General features: G+C 40.4%; 1 protein-coding gene across 12 annotated transcripts in view; it reads left to right on the forward strand.

Annotated features, from left to right (window-relative positions):
* Positions 1-15,881: 15,881 nt before the first annotated feature.
* The window catches only part of LOC121873188 (far upstream element-binding protein 1-like), a 115,178-nt gene continuing 110,661 nt past the window's right edge, over positions 15,882-20,398 (forward strand). For 8 of the 12 annotated variants that reach the window (XM_042376524.1, XM_042376528.1, XM_042376527.1 and 5 more), the window contains exon 1: positions 15,882-16,016. In XM_042376524.1, the coding sequence (XP_042232458.1) occupies positions 15,933-16,016 (84 nt within the window). In that variant the 5' untranslated portion in view covers positions 15,882-15,932. The remainder of the gene's footprint in view (positions 16,017-20,398) is intronic. The other 4 variants (XM_042376532.1, XM_042376536.1, XM_042376525.1 and 1 more) reach the window with 1 other exon arrangement.

Consider the following 20,398-nt stretch of genomic DNA (forward strand, 5'->3'; position numbering starts at 1 on the left):
AAAAATAAAAATATAATTTTTTTTAACGTTTAATGTGCACACTTACCTATTATTCAATAGTAATTGCATCCCAGTCCTCTTCGTAGTCGTCGGTAGTGTGAACAACTGTAGAGCTGGAAGCATGTGAAGTGCTTGGTTCAGGTTCTCGTGCAGATGTCTTGTAACTGTATGCCTCCATATTCCCTATCTTTCTTAAAATATCACTTGGAAGTTCATAATTTGCACAACAGGTGTTCTGTCTTTTTAACCCATACTTTATTGTAAGAATTGCCTTTAATGTCGATAGTTTCATTTTGTTGCGCAATTTTGATTTCACAAAGTTCATATTACTAAATGTGCGCTCTACATCTGCGTTTGAATGCGGAAGAGATAAGGCAGCGAGTGCAATTTCAGCCAGATCATGGTAAGGGTTTTCACCTGTCGCATCTCTGTAATTTGCCACTTCTGACCACAATTTTAGGGTGTTAGATGTTTCTGTCCAGATTATGTGATGCAGTTTTTCCACTGGAAATCAATCTTGGTAAGGGTGCTGGAATCTTCTGTAAATAAGTGTTCCAAACCAAGTATATCTGATTTAATAGGCTTCAAGCATTCATCGGCACTCAGAAAAGATATAGACTGCAGCACACGAATGTTGTCAGGTAAGCGTTGACGAAGTTGTTTTATGAGTTCAACCCGTTCAAATGTATTGTCCCTGTAACCCCGTTGCTATATATTATGGCTCGAAATTAGGAAAACTGAGTTTTCATGGACAGTCCAAAAGTATCCAGAAAGTCGCTAGATTTCTGTGGATATCTCTAGATTTGCGACAAGTCGCAAATCGCTCTAAAATGTCGCTAGAAAAAAACAAAAAGCTCTAGATCTAGCTACAAAGTCGCTAAGTTGGCAACTCTGCCTGCAATTGTGTGTAAATGAGTCAGAAAGTCAGATGAGCAACCTAGGACGTAGGATCCCTTCATTTTCATTCTTATTTTTATTTTTGTCAGGGGTCATTTTGAAGCCCCCTAGTCTTGGGCTGCATTTGGTTAAACCGAATCTCAGACAATTGTTTGTTTAAATGTTTTTTGAACAGAACACACCGAAGCAGTTTATCTACCTATCTACATTTTTTTTTTTGCGAGATTAGCCCAAAGTGAGAGCTCTTTAACACATACACACTCTACAGACTGATGATAATATCACACAGACCATCTACACTGCTGGATCTCTTAACACCGCCTGTGGGAGGGCTGGAAGTGCTATTGTTGTGACTCAACCTGACGGTAATATAATTGAGAAAGGAGTTAGAATTAACAACTGGGCATCCACTCTACAAACTGAAATAGTTGCCCTACTCACAGCTATTAAATTAATTGAAACCACTGTCACTGACAGTCTCATCATCACTGACACCCTCAACTCAAGTTGTCACGCTCTTGTCTTTGAAGCCAGACACAAATATGCGTACCTTGTTGACCAGGGTGTCAAGGTGAAATTGTTGTGGATCCCCTCTCACATAGGCCTCATAAAACATGACAGTTGATGCCCTCGCCAAACTCGCGTCTAGCAAAGACACCGTTGAATACAATTTGGGTCTGTCAAAAAGAACCCTTAAAAATGTAGTTAGGAAAGAACTTATTGATGAGTTTGACTCAAGTAGACTAGTGCCAATTTGGGTCTGTCAAAAAGAACCCTTAAAACTGTAATTAGGAAAGAACTTATTGATGAATTTGACGCAAGTAGACAAGTGCAAACAGGCACTAGTCGATCCATAGTTTACCATGATGAGATGTATCAAGTGAAACATGTATATGGAGCAAGTAACAAGATCACTAGATTACAAGATGTTGTAACCTCTAGATTAGGGTTAGGATATAAGTACCTCTGGCAGTATGTTCCTCAAGCAGATGTAAACAAGACTAAATGTAAAGTGTGTGGCCAGACATATGGCCACACACTTGAACACTACGTCCTCGACTGTGTGAAGATAGAACCTCTTAGGGACAGGTCCAAGCATACTGTGTGAAATAGCACAACACTTCATCTCTAATGGCAAGATAGCCGACATATTAAGATTATATCCACTTTTTTGCACTTAGTAACTATATCAGTTCTCATGTTTAGAACCAAATACACAATGTGCTTGAATACTTCTCACGCAAATGTGAATAACAAAGTGTGCGGCCAGACATACTGCCTCACACTCCTGTACTCACGCATTTGTGAATAAGTTATCCTTTATGTATAGAACTAAACAAATAATGTAATTGAAATACTGTGTAATATTCAGTGCCATAATATCCTGACAACGGGGTTTATTATTATGATCCGTTGTAAATTCTACTCTGTAATCCTTTTGCGCTACCGCTCACAGGATGAGTGTGGGGTGCACAATAAAGTAGCCGCTGTAAGCGGCAAAATCAAAATCGAATGACCCACATCAGGGCCTGAGATGAAAATATAATAATAATAACAATAATAATAATAATAATAATAATAATAATAATAATAATAATAATAATAATAATAATAATAATAATAATAATAGTGTAGTGGACGTCTCCCCTACAAACTGCGTAGCTGCATCCCACCTGCGACGCTTTCCTTAGCAACCAAGCGAGCGGCGACACCAGATGGTACCGGTGACTTCCTCGGGTTTTCCCAACATGACTCATAGAGGACTCGCGGCTGCTGGGTATATAAGCTCTGTCTCTCCATTGAGATTCATTCTGGTCTCTCTTCTTGAACAAGCAACACCTCCTCCAGCAAGCTCCACGCTGTCAGCATTCATTCAACCAGGAGGCCAGCAACAGGCAACATCTTCTCTAACGAAGCTCCTGCACATCTACCTCCTTCAACACGCTACTCACCGAACGTCTCTACTGAGCAGCTCCTCACCACACGGCACCTCCAGCACCAGACTGTCTATCATATAACTTATATTATACAAGAAAACCACCTTAGAGTTTCCATCCATCCTGAGTGCTAGACAACATTATACCACGAAGTCCTACAAATGGTGACTCCCGGAGATAAGTACACACACAGGATGGAGGACGGACGGATCTCTCTGCCGACTTTCAACCACAACATCGAGGACTGGCTAGATCATGTGGAGGCAGCCCTCGCCGGCTCACGAGCGACCGACGAGCAAAAGTATTGCGCCCTGCTCTGTGCCTTGCCCACGGAAGTGGCCACGCGGGTCTCACAAACCATTTCCAACCCTCCAGATCCCAGTAGCACCGGCAGATACCCAGAAGACAGCCATCACCACTCCGTTCGGACTCTTCGAGTACACTTTCATGAGTTTTGGCTTACGCAATGCAGCACAGGCTTTCCAGAGGTTCATGGACCATATGCTTCGCGACCTCGATTTTGTCACCGTCTACATTGACGACATCCTCGTCGCATCTTCGACGCCTGCCGAGCACTGCCACCACCTACAGCTCCTTCTCCAACGCCTGCAGAACAACAACATGAAAGTTCATCCTGCTAAGTGCGTCTTTGGAACCTCGGCCATCGATTTCCTCGGTCACAGAGTCTCGCCCAGTGGCATACAACCCCTACCACAGAAGATAACCGCGATTAGGGAGTTCCCCAAACCTGAAACGGCGAAGAAACTCCGAGAATTCCTGGGTTTAGTCAACTACTACCACCCCTTCATTGACAAAGCTGCCACCGTCCTAGCCCCCCTACACGACCTTCTCAAGGGACGCCCAAAGAAGTCTCACAAGTCTCTCATGTGGACTCAAGAGGCTACTACGGCATTCACCACTATCAAACAGCACATCACACGCCTCACCCTCCTGGCCCACCCCGCACCTAACGCCCGGACCACTCTCACAACAGAAGCTTCTTCTACTGCAGCGGGCGCCGTCTTACAGCAGGAGATCAACGGAATTTTCATGCCCGTTGCTTTCTTCTCACAACGGCTTCAACCACCACACCTCAAGTACAGCGCTTTTGATCGAGAACTCCTGGCCATATACTTGGCTGTCAGACATTTTCAGCACTTCCTCGAGGCCCGTCAGTTCACCATCTTCACTGATCACAAGCCCCTCGTCCACGCCTTCGCTTCAGCTTCCCAGTCACATACACCTCGTGTCCTGCGCCACTTGGCCCTCTCTCGTTGTATATCCACCATTCTCCCCTCATCTCCACCCATTGATTATGGGCAGCTAGCCGCGGCTCAAGAGAAAGACGAAGACCTGGCAGCATACAAGACATCCCCCTCAGGCCTCATACTCCAAGAACTCCCTGTTCCTGGCACAAAGATAAAATTGTGGTGCGACGTATCCTGTGGACAGCCTAGACCGTTCGTGCCTCACGTCCACCGCCGCGCTGTTTTCGACCGCATCCATGGTCTCAGCCACCCGGGTGTGCGGGCCTCCCAGCGCCTCCTCACGCAACGTGTCGTCTGGCCCGGCATCAAGTCTGATACTAAGAAATGGGCTGCCCAGTGCCTGGCCTGCCAGTCCTCCAAAATACATCGTCACATACGGGCCCCCTTACAAGCCTTCCCTATTCCCAAAGGACGTTTTCAAGTAGTACACCTCGACATCGTGGGACCTCTACCATCATCCTACGATAGCACCTACATCTTCACCTGCATCGACCGTTTCACCAGGTGGACAGAAGCAATTCCTATGCCCAACGCTACAGCAGAGACTACTGTCCGCGCCTTCATGTCCGGTTGGGTTTCCCGTTTTGGCCCCCCCGCAACCGTAATCACTGACCGAGGAGTACAGTTTGAGTCACAACTCTGGCAGCACCTCCTACAGTTCCTTGGCACGTCTAGACAACGCACTACAGCATACCACCCTCAAGCCAACGGCATGGTAGAGCGTTTTCACCGGCAGCTGAAGGACGCACTCAAGGCACAGCACGACCCTTACAGCTGGACTGATGCGCTTCCCTTAGTGCTCCTCGGCATCCGTGCGTCACACAAGGAGGATATGGACTGTAGCCCAGCAGATCTGACACTAGGCGAGCCCCTTCGGCTACCCGGGGATTTCTCACTTCCTCCTGATCCCAACCAAACCACTCCAGCCGTTCGTCACGACTTACTCCAAAAGCTACGACAAGCAGTTTCTGCATTCAGAGCTACTGCTCCACGCCAGCCTACTCGGCGCCCTGAACACATCCCTCCTGCACTACTCACAGCCGAGTATGTTTTCGTCAGGCATGATGCTCACCGCAACCCATTACAACGCCCCTACGATGGACCCTTCCAGGTGGTTACCCGTTCAGCAAAGTTCCTGACAATTATCCGGAATGGCAGACATGACACCGTCAGCATAGACCGAGTCAAACCGGCCGCCTTACCCGTCGGGCCCCCAGCCCAGCAGCACCATCAACAAACTACGCCTGCACCAGTCTACCCGCAGTTACCACCGGCAGCAACACCACGCCCACGACATTTCTGGGCACCCTCTTTTCACCCTCATGTACAACCTGCTCCTGTCATAGAACCTGAACCTGTAATAGACCTCCCTTCTATCATAGAACCTGCTCCTGCCATGGACCATCCTCCTGACGCAGCCCCTGCAGCAGCAGGAGCACAACAACCATTGCTTGTACAACCTCCCAAACCCTCTTTCTCCTCCTAATTCTCCCACAGGTTTTGTGTCACTAGATGGAGTTGTTACACGTTGCGGTCGAGTCGTACATACACCTGCCCGGTATGTGTTATGTGTGGGACACAACCCGGACAACATCCAGCCTCCCGCCGCGCCGGGAGGGGAGGGGGAGTATTGTAGTGGACGTCTCCCCTACAAACTGCGTAGCTGCATCCCACCTGCGACGCTTTCCTTAGCAACCAAGCGAGCGGTGACACCAGATGGTACGGTAACCTAGCAACGGAACCAAAAGACCGGCGACTTCCTCGGGTTTTCCCAACATGACTCATAGAGGACTCACGGCTGCTGGGTATATAAGCTCTGTCTCTCCATTGAGATTCATTCGACTGCTGGACCCGGAGCTGCGAAGACTTGCCTCTGACTGCTGGACCCGGAGCTGCGAAGACTTGCCTCTTTTGCTGCATGTTTGAGCAGTCTGCAACTTCGTTGTGATAGGACACTCAATCCTAGTGATTGTACTAATTAGGGGGCAGTGAAATTTTGCTCAAAGCTGCACTCTTCAGGCATTGTTCCTTATACATATCTAAGCCTCCATGCCAAATTTGAAGCTGATATGTCGAGGTTTAGTCTGCCGCATTTTCTACTGAAATTTTTAAATTTACCTACAGTACTAGCCAAACAGCCGCTGTGGCGGTGCAATGTTCTGTTCAGTGTTTATCAACTTTTTTTTCATATCTCTTATTTCATTTAAGTTGTCTTGTTGCAGATGAGTATGGTGCTATGTCTATATTGATTATCAGGGCTCTGACAGACACCAGTTCACAGAACCGGACAAGACTCCCTACACTGGCTGCTGCTTGTGATCGATACTTGATTAGTGATTATGCTGGAGCTGCCATTGCTACTGCCACCTTAACTGACTATGGCATTATCACAACGGATGACAAGAGTCAGGTTATTGGACCACATAAGCTGCGGGATGCGAGACAAAAATACCGATTTAAGAGGCAAGAAATTGAGATGGCTAGTTTAGATAATTTGACGTCACTCTATTTTGATGGTAAGAAGACCGCCACTCGTGTGATGATAAAGAATGAGAAGACCGAGAAATGGAGTTCGAGGATAATGGTGAAAGATCATTATGTCATCATGGTTGAGCCTGGCAATGAATATCTCACACATGTGACTCCCAAGACTGGACACGGAAAGCAGATTGCCAAAACTATTCACGAGTTTCTGGTGGAGAAAAATCTAACCCAGCAGCCCATTGTGTGTGTTGGTTGTGATGGAACCAATGTAAATGTAGGATCAGAAAATGGAGTCATTCATCATCTTGAAATGTTACTTGGTCACCCGCTCCATTATTTCATATGTCAGCTTCACGGAAATGAGCTGCCTTTCCGCGCAGTTTTTTATCACTATGATGGTAAACCAAGTGGTCCTGAGCATTGGCGTGGTCCCATTGGAAAGCAGATCAAGGAGTCTTTGTCTGAGCTTCCAGTTGTCGCCTTCCAGCCAGTCAGTTTCCCTGATTTCCCTGTGTTTAATGATGAAGTGGAGAAAGATCTGTCCTGGGATCAGAAATACCTGTATAGGATTTGTAAAGGAGTTATCACAGGTGTTGTTGAAGATGACTTGGCTGCTATTGAGCCAGGTCCTCCCTGTGTGTCAAGGTGGAACACCTTATGGAGTAGAATCCTCAGGCTGTATGTAGCAACATCAAGACCCAGCCATGAGTTGAAAAGAATTGTCATTACAATAATAAAGTTCAGTGCTCCAATGTGGTTTTACATCAAGATACACCCTTACGTAACACACGGCTCAAGGAACGTATTCCAGTCCCTGCTATATATGAAACACCTGAATAGTGAGGAGGAGACGATAGTGAAGAAGGCTGTCCAGAGAAATGCATACTTCGCCCACACAGATCAACTTCTTCTTGGTATGTGTGCAGATGAGGACATGACTGTTAGAGAAAAAGCTGTCGCAATGATAAGAAAAATTAGAGAGGAGAATCAGCAAAAGGAAGAATGCACTGGCAGATCTGAAGAGGAGGAGGAAGATTCTGATGCTGCTGTTGACGAGAATTTGTTAAACTATACTGATGAGGAGGGTAAAGATGGAGATGGGAATGAGGATGTGCCTCCTGTAGTCAACATGAGAAAGGTGGTGACTCCGAAACTAAAGTGGCAAGCAAAAAACTATCATTCCATGATTAACTGGAGGAATGAACTCAAGACTGAGCCTTCTTACATTGCTTCTCTGTCACATCTACAGGTTAATGACATTCTTGAGACACCATTAGTGGTGCCCAAGTGGCCAAACAGCACTCAGGCGGTCGAGAGAGGCATAAAAGTGATGACTGAAGCTTGCACTGAAGTGACGGGATACGAATCGAGAGATGGATATATTAGGCAAAGATTATTGTCTAGGAAAATGATGCCAAGGTTCCGCACAAAAAAGAATTTCAATATGAACTTGTAATGATTTTCTATACGGTGTACCTGTAAAATAACATGTGAATTAAATCGATGTCACCCATGTAAAATTTATCATTATCCTGGAAAACATTAAATGACACCTAATTTTTGGTATACACTAAAAGTTGACAAAAAGTCGTTCGCGATGCGGCAGGGTAAGTATGCATGAAATGGCATGAAATTTTGCACAGGTGTTTGTTACAGCCATACAAACGATGCCTGAAAAGTGCAGCATGCAACTCAAATAAAAGTGTTTTTTCCCTGCCCCCTATCAATGTACTTACTCAACATAGTGACGGTGCAATTACCATCACAGATTGTACGGAAAATTCCAACTTCTGGAAAACAAATATTTGGGCTCCCCAAATTTTGACTACTACCCGTGCGTCTACGTCCTGGATTGGCCAATCAGTGGTGCCCCACGGTGGCGTGATACATGCACGTTTACTGCGGTGCTCTGATTGGCTAACCGAACGTGGCGTGGTAGGTAGACTGTCTCTACTCTCTAAGTCCCCTTCTTTCCTTTTTTCATCCCCCTCATGCACTCCGTTCCTTGAACGGGAGGCGGGACTTAGCGATACGGTCGATCCGGCAAGGGAACCTGTGATAGTGCAGGGCACCCCTTGTCCGGGGGTCACCGGTAGGTGGCAACTTTCTTAGACATAACTATAGTCACAGGTAACCTGGGTGCAGAACCCTACGAGCCCGACGCCCGTCCAAGAGGGGGGGGCGGGGTCACTGCTCCCAGGCAGGAGCCCTGTGTTATAGGTAGGATTAGATGTAATCAAGAAGATGACTACAAGCATTAGAATAAAACAAAGAGATAAGGGACACTATTGGAAGAGGAAAAGTGGCAGAAATCACTTACAACAAATTGCAAGTCCCACTAACAAGAATATTTAGCACCAACGAAGGTTTCAAAGTAATCTGTAAAGATGACTTTGATTCAGACAAAATCCTTTCAAAAGAAGCCAGAGATGTATTTTACAATGAAGGCCTTGTTGTTGTCATGCCACCAAATCAAAAAGCAAAAAGATCAGTTTTCGTTCGTCAAGTCGACCAAGAGATCGGGAGGAAGACATCTGAAGACCTGAAAGATGAACTGGAACGCCAAAACAGGTGGATGAAGATCGAAGAAGTCATTAAGATAAAAGACTACACTCATGTTTTTAAGATTACCTTTGAAGAAGTTTCAATGGCTGAAAAAGTTTTACAACAGGGCTTTCTAATATTTAACATGTCAGTAACACCTCATCAAATAAAGAAGGAAACATTCATCAGTCTGCAAACTTGCTTCTCCTGCTACAAATATGAAGAACACACAACGAGAGACTGTCCAGAAAAAGAAAAAAAGTTCTGCTCAGATTGTGCAGGCGACGACCATACCTACACTGAATGTAAGAACCCACATGTTGGCTGTCTCAACTGTAAGAGAAACGGGAATGCATACATAGGACACAGGACGTTAGCAATGGCATGCCCAATAAAGAAACACATGATAAAGTACAAGGAACAAGAAACAAGGAAAAAGGAACAAGACAAGAAGGATACGACATACGTCGAAATAGCCAAGAGAGCGGTCCAAGAGGCTCATAGACCAGAATCCACCATATTAAACCTAAGTGAGCCAATACATGACAAGGTAATGATTAGTATGATCCATGCACATCTGCACAATATTATTGCACCCGGATCATACAATGAGGAATTAAGGAAAATGTTTAAATTGAATAACCTACCAGAGATGATATTTCCAGAAAATCCACAATCCGAAAAACTATTTCAGGCAACATACGCAAGCGAACTGAGAGAAAGACTACAGCTAGACAAACAAAGGTTTGAGCAAGGAGCAACAGCCGATACACAAAGAACACAAGCGACTGATAGAGATCCCAGACAAATGACTAGAAGTGACAAAGAGAAGATAGAAATAACAAAAGGACAGACTACAAGACAAAGGATTAGGAGGAGAGAAGATAAGATGGAGACTGATCACAATATACAACCTGAATCTGCTGAAGATATTGGATTAAAAGTTATCACTACAACAAAACATGGAATCCCAACATCGAGACCAACAGGAGGGACAATAGCAAAAAACTGTGAAGGAGGGATATACAAGTGGACATATCAAGAAAAATCCCTAAGTGAAGATTACGTCTGGTCACTAATCACTACGGACAAACTAAAGATTACGACCAATGAATTTAAAATAGTAGACCCGTCAGAGTTTAGAAGAGTCAGAAGCGGGAAACAGGACGATAGGTCTCCACTTCAACAGTCACAATCCAAGTATAAGAAATAATGGACAATAGACAAACAGTAAGAACTTTAAGAATAATACAACACAACGTAAGAAACTGGAAGACCGAGAGAATTAACCTAAGTAATATATATCAAGAAATTGACCCTGACATTATACTAATAAACAGTCACGGTGAGACAGAAAACAACAACATAAAACTCTTTAACTATTATGTAAACCAAAGAAATAAATCGGGCGAGAAAAATGACGGAGTAGCTATAGCGGTTAAAAGAAACTTAAAATTTAAACTAATCGATGACTTCCAGGATGAATTTCGAGCAATAAAAATAAATACAACTCAAGGAGACGTAATTATTGCTACTACTTATCTGCCACCGAGACGACCCTACTTACCTATAGAAGACCTATTAAAATTGGCTAACAATAGTCATCCGATGTACATCTTAGGAGACTTTAACGCCAGACACAGGATTTTTGACAATACAAATAATAACGTCGTGGGAAACGCCATTAATCAATTAATAAATCTAAGGAAAATCAATCATCTAGGTCCTAACTTTCCAACCTGGAGAAATCACAATACACAATCGACACCAGACAAAATTTTTACCAACAACAAAGCCTTTTTCAATTACCATATAATACAGGGACCTCTTACAGGCAGTGACCATCTGCCAATTATACTAACACTGTCAACAAGCCCCATACAGATAACAATAAAAAAGAGACTGAAAATGAGTAAAACAGACTGGGACAGCTTCAAAGACGACATAGGTAATCACCACTCGATTAACCTACAAGGGAAAACAACAGAAGACATAGACTCAGAAATGGACAGACTGCACTCAGCAATAAAAACATCTATAACCAAACACACTCCTACTTCACACTTTAGAACATTACCCAACAACAGACTACCAGAAGAAGTTAAATTAATCCAGACCCATTACAATGAAATAAACAGGTATATGGAAAGACACGGCAGTAACAGATGGCTATATACGACACAGACAGCACTACAGATAAAATTAAGAGACGCATGTAAGGAAGCAAACAATAAAAAATGGAATGATATTATAATGGCGGCTGACATGACTAAAGACACAAAAACATTTTGGACTTCCATATACAAGATGATGGGGCACAACAAGCAAAAAACACCATACATTAAAGACCAAAATGGAACAAAACTGCACGAGGAAAATGAACAAGAGTCAGCATTCAAAAGGGAATGGGTAAAAGTTTTTAAAATATCAGATGAGGAAAATGAAGATTTTGATAGTGAACACGAAGAAAGGATAGAAGACGAAATGGGAAGACATATATATAGAATCACCCCAAGGCAATATATAGACTATAACTTATTACCTAATAATCAAATAATAACCATGGGAGAAATGATGCACTGTCTGAGGAAGTTTAAGGAAAAAGCCCCTGGGCTTACAGGTATTACACGAAATATGATCATGAATCTACCTGAAAACATTTTAAAAACACTATTAAACATTTATAACGCATGCTTAATAACTGGTTACTTTCCAGACAAACTAAAATATGCTAAAATGATATTTATTCCTAAGGAGGGTAAGGACAATAAGGAAATATTAAACTACAGGCCAATATCTTTATTAGAAATTACCGGGAAACTATTGGAAAAAATTTTAAATTCAAGACTTATAGCCTTTTTAACACATGGGAAAACTAACAACAGACAACATGGATTTATGCCCAATAGAAATACCCTAACTGCAATAGCTATAATAACGGAAATAATTGCAATAGAAAAAAGCAAGGGTAACCAGATCAATATAATTTTAAGGGATGTTTCTAAGGCTTTTGATAAAGTTTGGCATTTAGGCTTAAAATATAAAATATTAAAACTGGGACTTAACGAATACTTGCTAAGAATATTGTGTAACTATTTAGATGATAGGAGAGCACAAATTCAAATTGGAAACTTTATGGGAACTATGTTTAATCTTGAGAGTAGAGTACCTCAAGGAGGATGCCTTTCTCCAACACTATATACAATTTATACTTCAGACACACCTCAACCTACCCCCTTTAGCGAATATGTAATGTTTGTTGATGATATTACTCAAATAGTATCACACCCAGGAAAATCAACCCAATTTATGGCACTCTACACGGTAAGAGCGATAAAAAACATAAATGATTTTGAGAAAAAATGGAAAATCAGGACAAATAAGAACAAATTCAAGATAATACCAATAGCCAAGATTAAAACAAGTCCAGTAATAGTCGACCAGGAACTATACCCATACGACACTGAAGGCAGGATGCTTGGATTAAAACTAACAAAAAGAGGATATATAACATACTTAAAAGATAAAGAACGACAGGCAAGAATAAGATTATCAAAAATAAAACGCTTTAAGAACCTTAGCATTAATAACAAAAGAAAGATTTATATTGCCCTTGTCAAATCAATTATGGACTACCCACCCATCCCATTGAACACCCTTAGTAAAACGTGCATTAAAAGGTTACAAACAGTACAAAATATAGCCCTCAGATTTATATATAACATAAAATATACAGACCACATCAATAATGAACAGCTACACAAGAGAGCAAACCTCTTAGCAATCAATGTAGATATACACAACAAAGCTGTAAATATTTGGAAAAAAGTGACTGAACTTAACACAGAAACATATCAAAACTGGATAAATAATATAGACAACGAAGAATTCCAAGAACACAGTTGGTTTAAATCAGCCAGGAAGAAAGTAATTGAACCATCTCCTGCCCCAATATACATATAAAACATTAATAGAGAGAATAAAAGATGAGAGTGACCTACCAGCTCCACTAAGAACCTGGCAGGCCTCTCCATACAGTGTACTTTTAGACTAACATGACTAATATTTAACATTTAACATTGAACTAACATCATGGCAAAAAAAAAAAAGAAAAAGAAAAGTGACTACCCTCCCAGCTACACAAGGACCTGGGCGGGCTCACTAACTCCATCGAAAAAAAAAAAATTAATAATAATAATAATAATGTGCTTACCCTCCCAGCTACATCAGCCAGGAAGAAGTAATTGAACCACCTCCTGCCCCAATATACACATTTACACATAAAACATTAATAGAGGAATAAAGATGAGAGTGACCTACCAGCTCCACTAAGAACCTGGCAGGCCTCTCCATACAGTGTACCTTTAGACTAACACAACTAACACTTAACTAACACCTCAAAAAAAAAAAATGTGACTACCGTCCCAGTTACACAAGGACCTGGGCGGGCTCACTAACTCCAACAATAATAAAAATAATAATAATAAGCAGCATTATATAAATAAACCAATATTAATACAAAGGTCTGACGACCCAAGGGAGCAGAACAAAGATAAAACACCAATAAGAAAGATGAAGCGATCTGGTTGAGCCCAGATTCTTTCTACTCCTACTGTATTTCAGTTTCACCACTTTTCCTTCAACCCCTAATAATCTTCTTTCACTTCTTAACTAAAGACTTCGTATCGTATCGAGATTCATTCTGGTCTCTCTTCTTGAACAAGCAACACCTCCTCCAGCAAGCTCCACGCTGTCAGCATTCATTCAACCAGGAGGCCAGCAACAGGCAACATCTTCTCTAACGAAGCTCCTGCACATCTACCTCCTTCAACACGCTACTCACCGAACGTCTCTACTGAGCAGCTCCTCACCACACGGCACCTCCAGCACCAGACTGTCTATCATATAACTTATATTATACAAGAAAACCACCTTAGAGTTTCCATCCATCCTGAGTGCTAGACAACATTATACCACGAATTCCTACAATAGTAGTAATAATAATAATAATAATTATAATAATAATAATAATAATAATAATAATAATAATAATAATAATAATAATAATAATAATAATAATAATAATAATAATAATAATAATAATAATAATAAAGGACCATAAATAAATACAAAATAAAAATAAAATCAATAGTAGTAACGATATACAGTGTGTATGTTGTGTTGTCAAAGAGGATATATAACTTGCATAAAAGATAAAGAATGACAGGAAAGAATAAGACTATAAAAAATGAAACGAATTAAGAACTTTCGCATAAATAACAAATGAAAGATTTATATAACTCTTGTCAAAGCAATTATGGACTACCAACCCATCCCATTGAACATCCTTAGTAAAACAAGCATTAAAAGGTTACAAACAGTACAAAATATAGCCCTCTGATTTATTTATAACATAAAATATACAGACCACATCAATACTGAACAGCTACACAAGAGAGCAAACCTCCTAGCAATCAATGTAGATATACACAACAAAGCTGTAAATATTTGGAACAAAGTGACTGAACTTAACACAGAAACTTACCAAAACTGGATAAATAATATTGATAATGAAGAAATCCAAGAATATGGCTGATTTATATCAATCAGAGAGAAAGTAATTGAACCATCTCCTGCCCCAATATACGCATAAAACATTAATAGAGAGAATAAAAGATGAGAGTGACCTACCAGCTCCACTGAGAACCTGGCAGGCCTCTCCATACAGTGTACCTTAAGACTAACACAACTTACATATAACTAACACATTAGCAAAAAAAAAAAAAAAAAAAAAAAAAGAAAAAAAAGAAGTAAGAAGTATAATCAGCAGCACGACATAAGTAAACCAATACTAATACAAAGGTCTGACGACCCGAGGGAGCAAAACAAAGATATAAAAAATCAATAAATAAGATAAAGCGATCTGGTTGAGCTCAGATTCTTTCTACTCCTACTGTATTTCAGCTTCACCAATTTTCTTCAATCCCTAATAATCTTCTTTCCCTCTTAACTCCTGACTCCAGTGCCAAAGTAAGAAAAACAATATTTTTGAGACCCTGCAATTGTGTGTAAATGAGGCAGAAGGTCAAATCAGCAACCTGGGACTTGGTCACAATTTTTGTGATGCCATATTTCAGCAGGGTCTACCATTAGACAATACATTATGCTTCCAATATCTTCCCAGGCGGTAGTACCTCCCTGTTTGATAGCGGCCTACTACCTACTACCAATGGAAATAACTTTATATCGGCCTTATTGAGCTATAACAATACTACTGCTACTACTTCTAATAATAATAATAATAATAATTAAGTAAATATTCATACACGCTTACAATCAGTTTTCATGTATATAGTCAGACAATGCAGATACATAATAAGCTATTCCTAGTGTAGTCTATTTATTGCTTACCAGTGTATACCTGCATCGTTTGTATGTCTGTAATATCTATTTGCTATACTAATATTAATAAATTTTGTATGCAATGTAATCTCATCCAATCTAACAAGATATATATTACAATATTCTTTTATAGTTAACGTTATGTTTTTTTTCGTTTTCTCTTTCAAATAGAAATTGTATTGGAACATCTTATTATCAAGTAATATGTGAGTTTATTTCTTTGTAGACATACTTAAAGAAAAATATAGTTAGGAAACTAGCTATTCAACAAGTTACTATACAAAATGAGAACTTTTTATTCAGAATTATTGAGAGAAAATAATAAAAGATTATGAGAAGTGTTCGCTCTTCAAAACACTCGGGATTTACTCACAGTAGTTACAGGCAAGCGCCGTCGGCCATGATGGCAGCAGCAGCAGGACCTAATACAAGTAATTTTGCCCAAAGTTCCGCTTTTGCCGACGCAGTTCAGCGTGCCAGACAGGTATTTATTATAAATTTGTCGTCTCCAACAATTTTGTGAGGGTATGTGCAGTAAATAATTCAGAGAGAGGCAGTGAGGAGGTAGGATGTTTGTTAAGTGTGTTATGGTCCAACTTCACCGAGACGAAGTTGGACGCTGTGGCGGAATTTCATCGATTTTCCCGAGTTATATCTTGAGGGTTTGAGTATCTGGTGTAAATAGATGGTATAACTTAGGAGATATGGTCCAGTACTACTTGTGACGTTGTAAAGGTAGAGTGGTGGTGAGGAGTGAGTTATATTGTAAGGAAGGAGTGACGTCACTGGCCTGTAAACACGAAGCCGGTGTGGTATAATGGCGGCCCCGCGTGGTGTGCTTCCTGTGCCGCCCTCACACACGCTCGCCTCAAATTTCTTCAACCTCCCTCCTTCTCTCTCCTCTACCTCTCTCACAGACATAGAATCTACCTGAAAGTTTGTTCATTGACCTGGTTAAAGTATCAGGAGGGTGACTGGTTCTCAAGTACCTCTGGTGTAAATCAGTTTATAGCGCCTTTCATGGGTTGTCCTTGGTATATTGACTTAAATCGTACCAGTGCATATATATATCTACACTGTTTTTGGTCATTCTGAACCAATGAGCTTGTATGATAATTTTAATGAATAAATATTTTTCTGGCAAGATAGGTATTGGTGTAAGAATGAGAGGGTTAAAAAAAAGGCAGTGGATATTTTGCCATGACCAGTTAAGAACATAAGAACATAAGAAAGTGGGATACTGCAGGAGGCCGACTGGCCCATACAGGGCAGATCCCTTTCACACCCATCCCAGCACTTCCATGTGCCTATCCAACTTCGTCTTGAAGCTCCCTAGCGTCCCCGATCCTACTATAGCACTCGGTAGCCTATTCCACATATCCACAACTCTATTACCAAACCAGTGCTTGCCTATATCCTTTCTGAATCGGAATTAATCTAATTTAAAGCCATTTGTTCTAGTTATTTCGTTATTACTGAGCTTCAGAACATCTTCCATTTTACCCTTGTTAATCCCACTTACCCACTTGTACACCTCTATCATATCTCCCCTAACTCTACGCCTCTCTAATGAATGTAAGCCTAAGCTTTTCAGTCTTTCTTCATATGGAAGGTTTCTAATATTATGGATCATTTTTGTCATTCTTCTTTGTACTCTCTCCAAAGAATCTATGTCCATTCTATAATAAGGACACCAGAACTGAACCGCATAATCCATGTGTGGCCTCACTAATGCTAGGTAAAGTTTCAAGATAACGTCAGCAGTTCTGTTACTCACAGACCTAGATATGAACCCAAGAATCCTGTTTGCCTTGTTGCGAACGCTAATACATTGTTTTCTAGGTTTCAAGTCGTTGCTAACAAATACACCTAGATCTTTTTCACAAACTGAGTTTTCTATTTCCGTGTTACCTAGTTTATACTTAACGTTTGTATTCGTCTTCCCTATCTGTAGTACCTATTTGGTCACTATTTTACCTTGAGTGCGCTCTGATTGGCTAATCGTCTGTTACCGGCGAGCAACTCGAGAACTATATGGGATCGTGACTGGCGGTGTTTCTGTTGTGCATGGAAACATTATAAAAGAGGAGAAATTTACTCGAACCTAATAAAGCCTGACCTAACCAACCAAAGAAACCTACCTAACTTCCTAGTCGGGGGGTGGGGGGGGGGTTGGACCCCCCATCATATTATACAGCGAGTACTTGGCCAAAGTCAATCAGAGCGCACTCACGGTAAAATAGATTTAGTAGGAACTTAGCCGGTCAGGGCAAAATATCCACTGTAAAAAAAGATATAACATGTCAGGAGGAAACTTGTAGCATTGGTTTTAATTTAGATAAATTTAAATTTAGAAATTAATAAGGTAGATATTGGTTTGGAAATGGATTTGTAGATAAGTGAAACGAATTACCAGACACCATCATAAACTAGAACTCATTGGGAAGCTTCAAGTACAGGTTGAGTGATAAAGGTTGGGGTATATTATTTTACAAGTGCACTCTCAAAAGTTTGCAAATGAATAGTTGCTATAGGTAGATCTGACTCATCTCTTATCACATTTCCTTGTGGCATTTTTAATGCAAATTACATTTAAGCGAGATATTTAACATTTTGGTATTACAGTTTCAGTCAACTGGTAGAGCAATTTTGTGTTTACCATTAGTTATATCTTGTCACTAGGAACGACTTTTGCTCATACCACTTCTGTTGCAAATGGATGTTAACCGAGAAAGTAAATTCATGTGAGGCATTAAAGTAAATCTGCAGTTTCCGTGTGTCGTTTACAGCCAACCCATTCAGAGTGAGCTTATTCTCATGTCCACATAAAACGTAAAATTACACCATGATGCTTAACAAAGCTGCGTTCATTGGTACCAAATATTGAAATAAGTACTTCTGTTTAATATAGTGGGGACAGCTAGGAAGTTGGGTAAGGTTAGGTAGGTTTCTTTGGTTGGTTAGGTCAGGTTGTATGGGGGATGGTAATTCCAAAACGATTCATTTCTGACGGAAACGAAGGTCAATTTTGAATGAATCTCGCCAAATACCTTGGGAAAAAACCAAAATTCGTGGTTGAACAGTAGTTGTAACAGAAACTAGAAATTTACCCAATTGTTTGGTTATTTACCATAAATACTACAGTAGAAGTCCAAAAATCCGGACTGCTTGGGGATTGGGTCGGTCCGGATTTTCGGATTTTCCGGATTCTGAGGCAGTACTTTTAAAATTCAAATTTCAGGAGAAATAAAGAAGAGATGAACAGGTACATTTTGATAGTTTATTCATTAGCAAATATAGCATGCTTCATTTATCAAAACAAGCAGTTTTAAAGATAAGGCTGTGAATTCTAAAATTTTATTCTTTGCCTTTTTTATATCATAAATTGTAGACTTCCCAATGTCGTATGTTTCCATTAGATCAGTATTGCTCACACCACGTTCTAGTTTCTTAATTATTTCAAGTTTGTCACTCAATTTCAACATGTTCTTTCTCTTCACACAACGAAGTTTATCTACTTTAGGAGCCATTATTATGGGCTTGTACAGTACTCTGTAAATGGAAAGAGTAGGACTCAAAATTACTTACGTTGTCACAGTTTGATTGCTCGTTTTAAAGTGGTGACCGCGTGGTTGCTTGTTGTCACTGTGCAGCTGTGGCACTCACGCATGCACACATACATACAAAAGCCAGCTAAAAAAAATAGAGTTTGAGTTTTCGAAAAGTCCGTATTCTTGGGTGGTCCGGGTTTCTGGTATCCGGATTTTTGGACTTTTACTGTACTATGAAAAATCTCTAGTCACTGTGTGTTGACTTTTTGGGATCACCTTAAGAATTGTCACCCCGGAGTTTGGCAGGGTGACAATTCTTCAGGTGGGATATCCTGGGGTGATGAATCTTCAGGTGGCAACACCTGGGGTGACAATTCTTCAGGTGGGGTCAGGACCCTCCATGGTTAGGTTAGGTTAGGTGTATGTATATTATTCTTATTTTTTTTTCTTTAAACTTTTCACAATAAAGATGCATAACACAAAGGAATATATTTGTTATCCTAATTATACAAATTATATTCACTGTGGGCTGGGGTGACGATTCTTCAGGTGGACATTCTGGGGTGATGATTCTTCAGGTGATCCACTTTTTGTTTACAGCCGACCCGTTCAGTCTGAGCTTATTCTCACGTTACAACAAACTTAAAATTACACCACGATGCTTCAACAAAGTTGCATTCATTAGTACCAGATAACAAAATAAGTTCTTTGGGTATTATTATTGTTTTGGTCATCCAGTGAATTTTAGGATTTTAAATTTTGGAATCATTAGACAATTTTAAGAAACTTTTCTTCTATTGTAAAGGCAGAGGAGATGGTTAGCACCAGAAATAACATATGGAATTGGACAAATTTTGGGAGATATTATTTGCATGATCTGAACACGAAAATTGAAACAACAATGCACAGAACCTAACAAAGGCTGACTTAACTATTCTAACAAAAGAAACCTACCTAACCTTTCCAAACTTTCAGCCAAATATGGCAGGGGGTCCAGGGGCAGAACCCCCATGCTAGGAAGTTAGGTAAGGTTAGGTAGGTTTCTTGTTTAAGTCAGGTTCTGTGCAGTCTCGTTAAAATTTTTGTGTTCAGCATCATGCAAATAACTAGTATCCATAAATTTATGTTCGTTTCCCATTAAACAAACACTATATGTATGTTTATATATATATATATATATATATATATATATATATATATATATATATATATATATATATATATATATATATAAAAATATATATATATATATATATATATATATATATATATATATATATATATATATATATATATATATATATATATATATATA

This window comes from Homarus americanus, unplaced genomic scaffold, assembly GCF_018991925.1.
Source record: "Homarus americanus isolate GMGI-L3 unplaced genomic scaffold, GMGI_Hamer_2.0 scaffold32929, whole genome shotgun sequence".
Taxonomy (NCBI): domain Eukaryota; kingdom Metazoa; phylum Arthropoda; class Malacostraca; order Decapoda; family Nephropidae; genus Homarus; species Homarus americanus.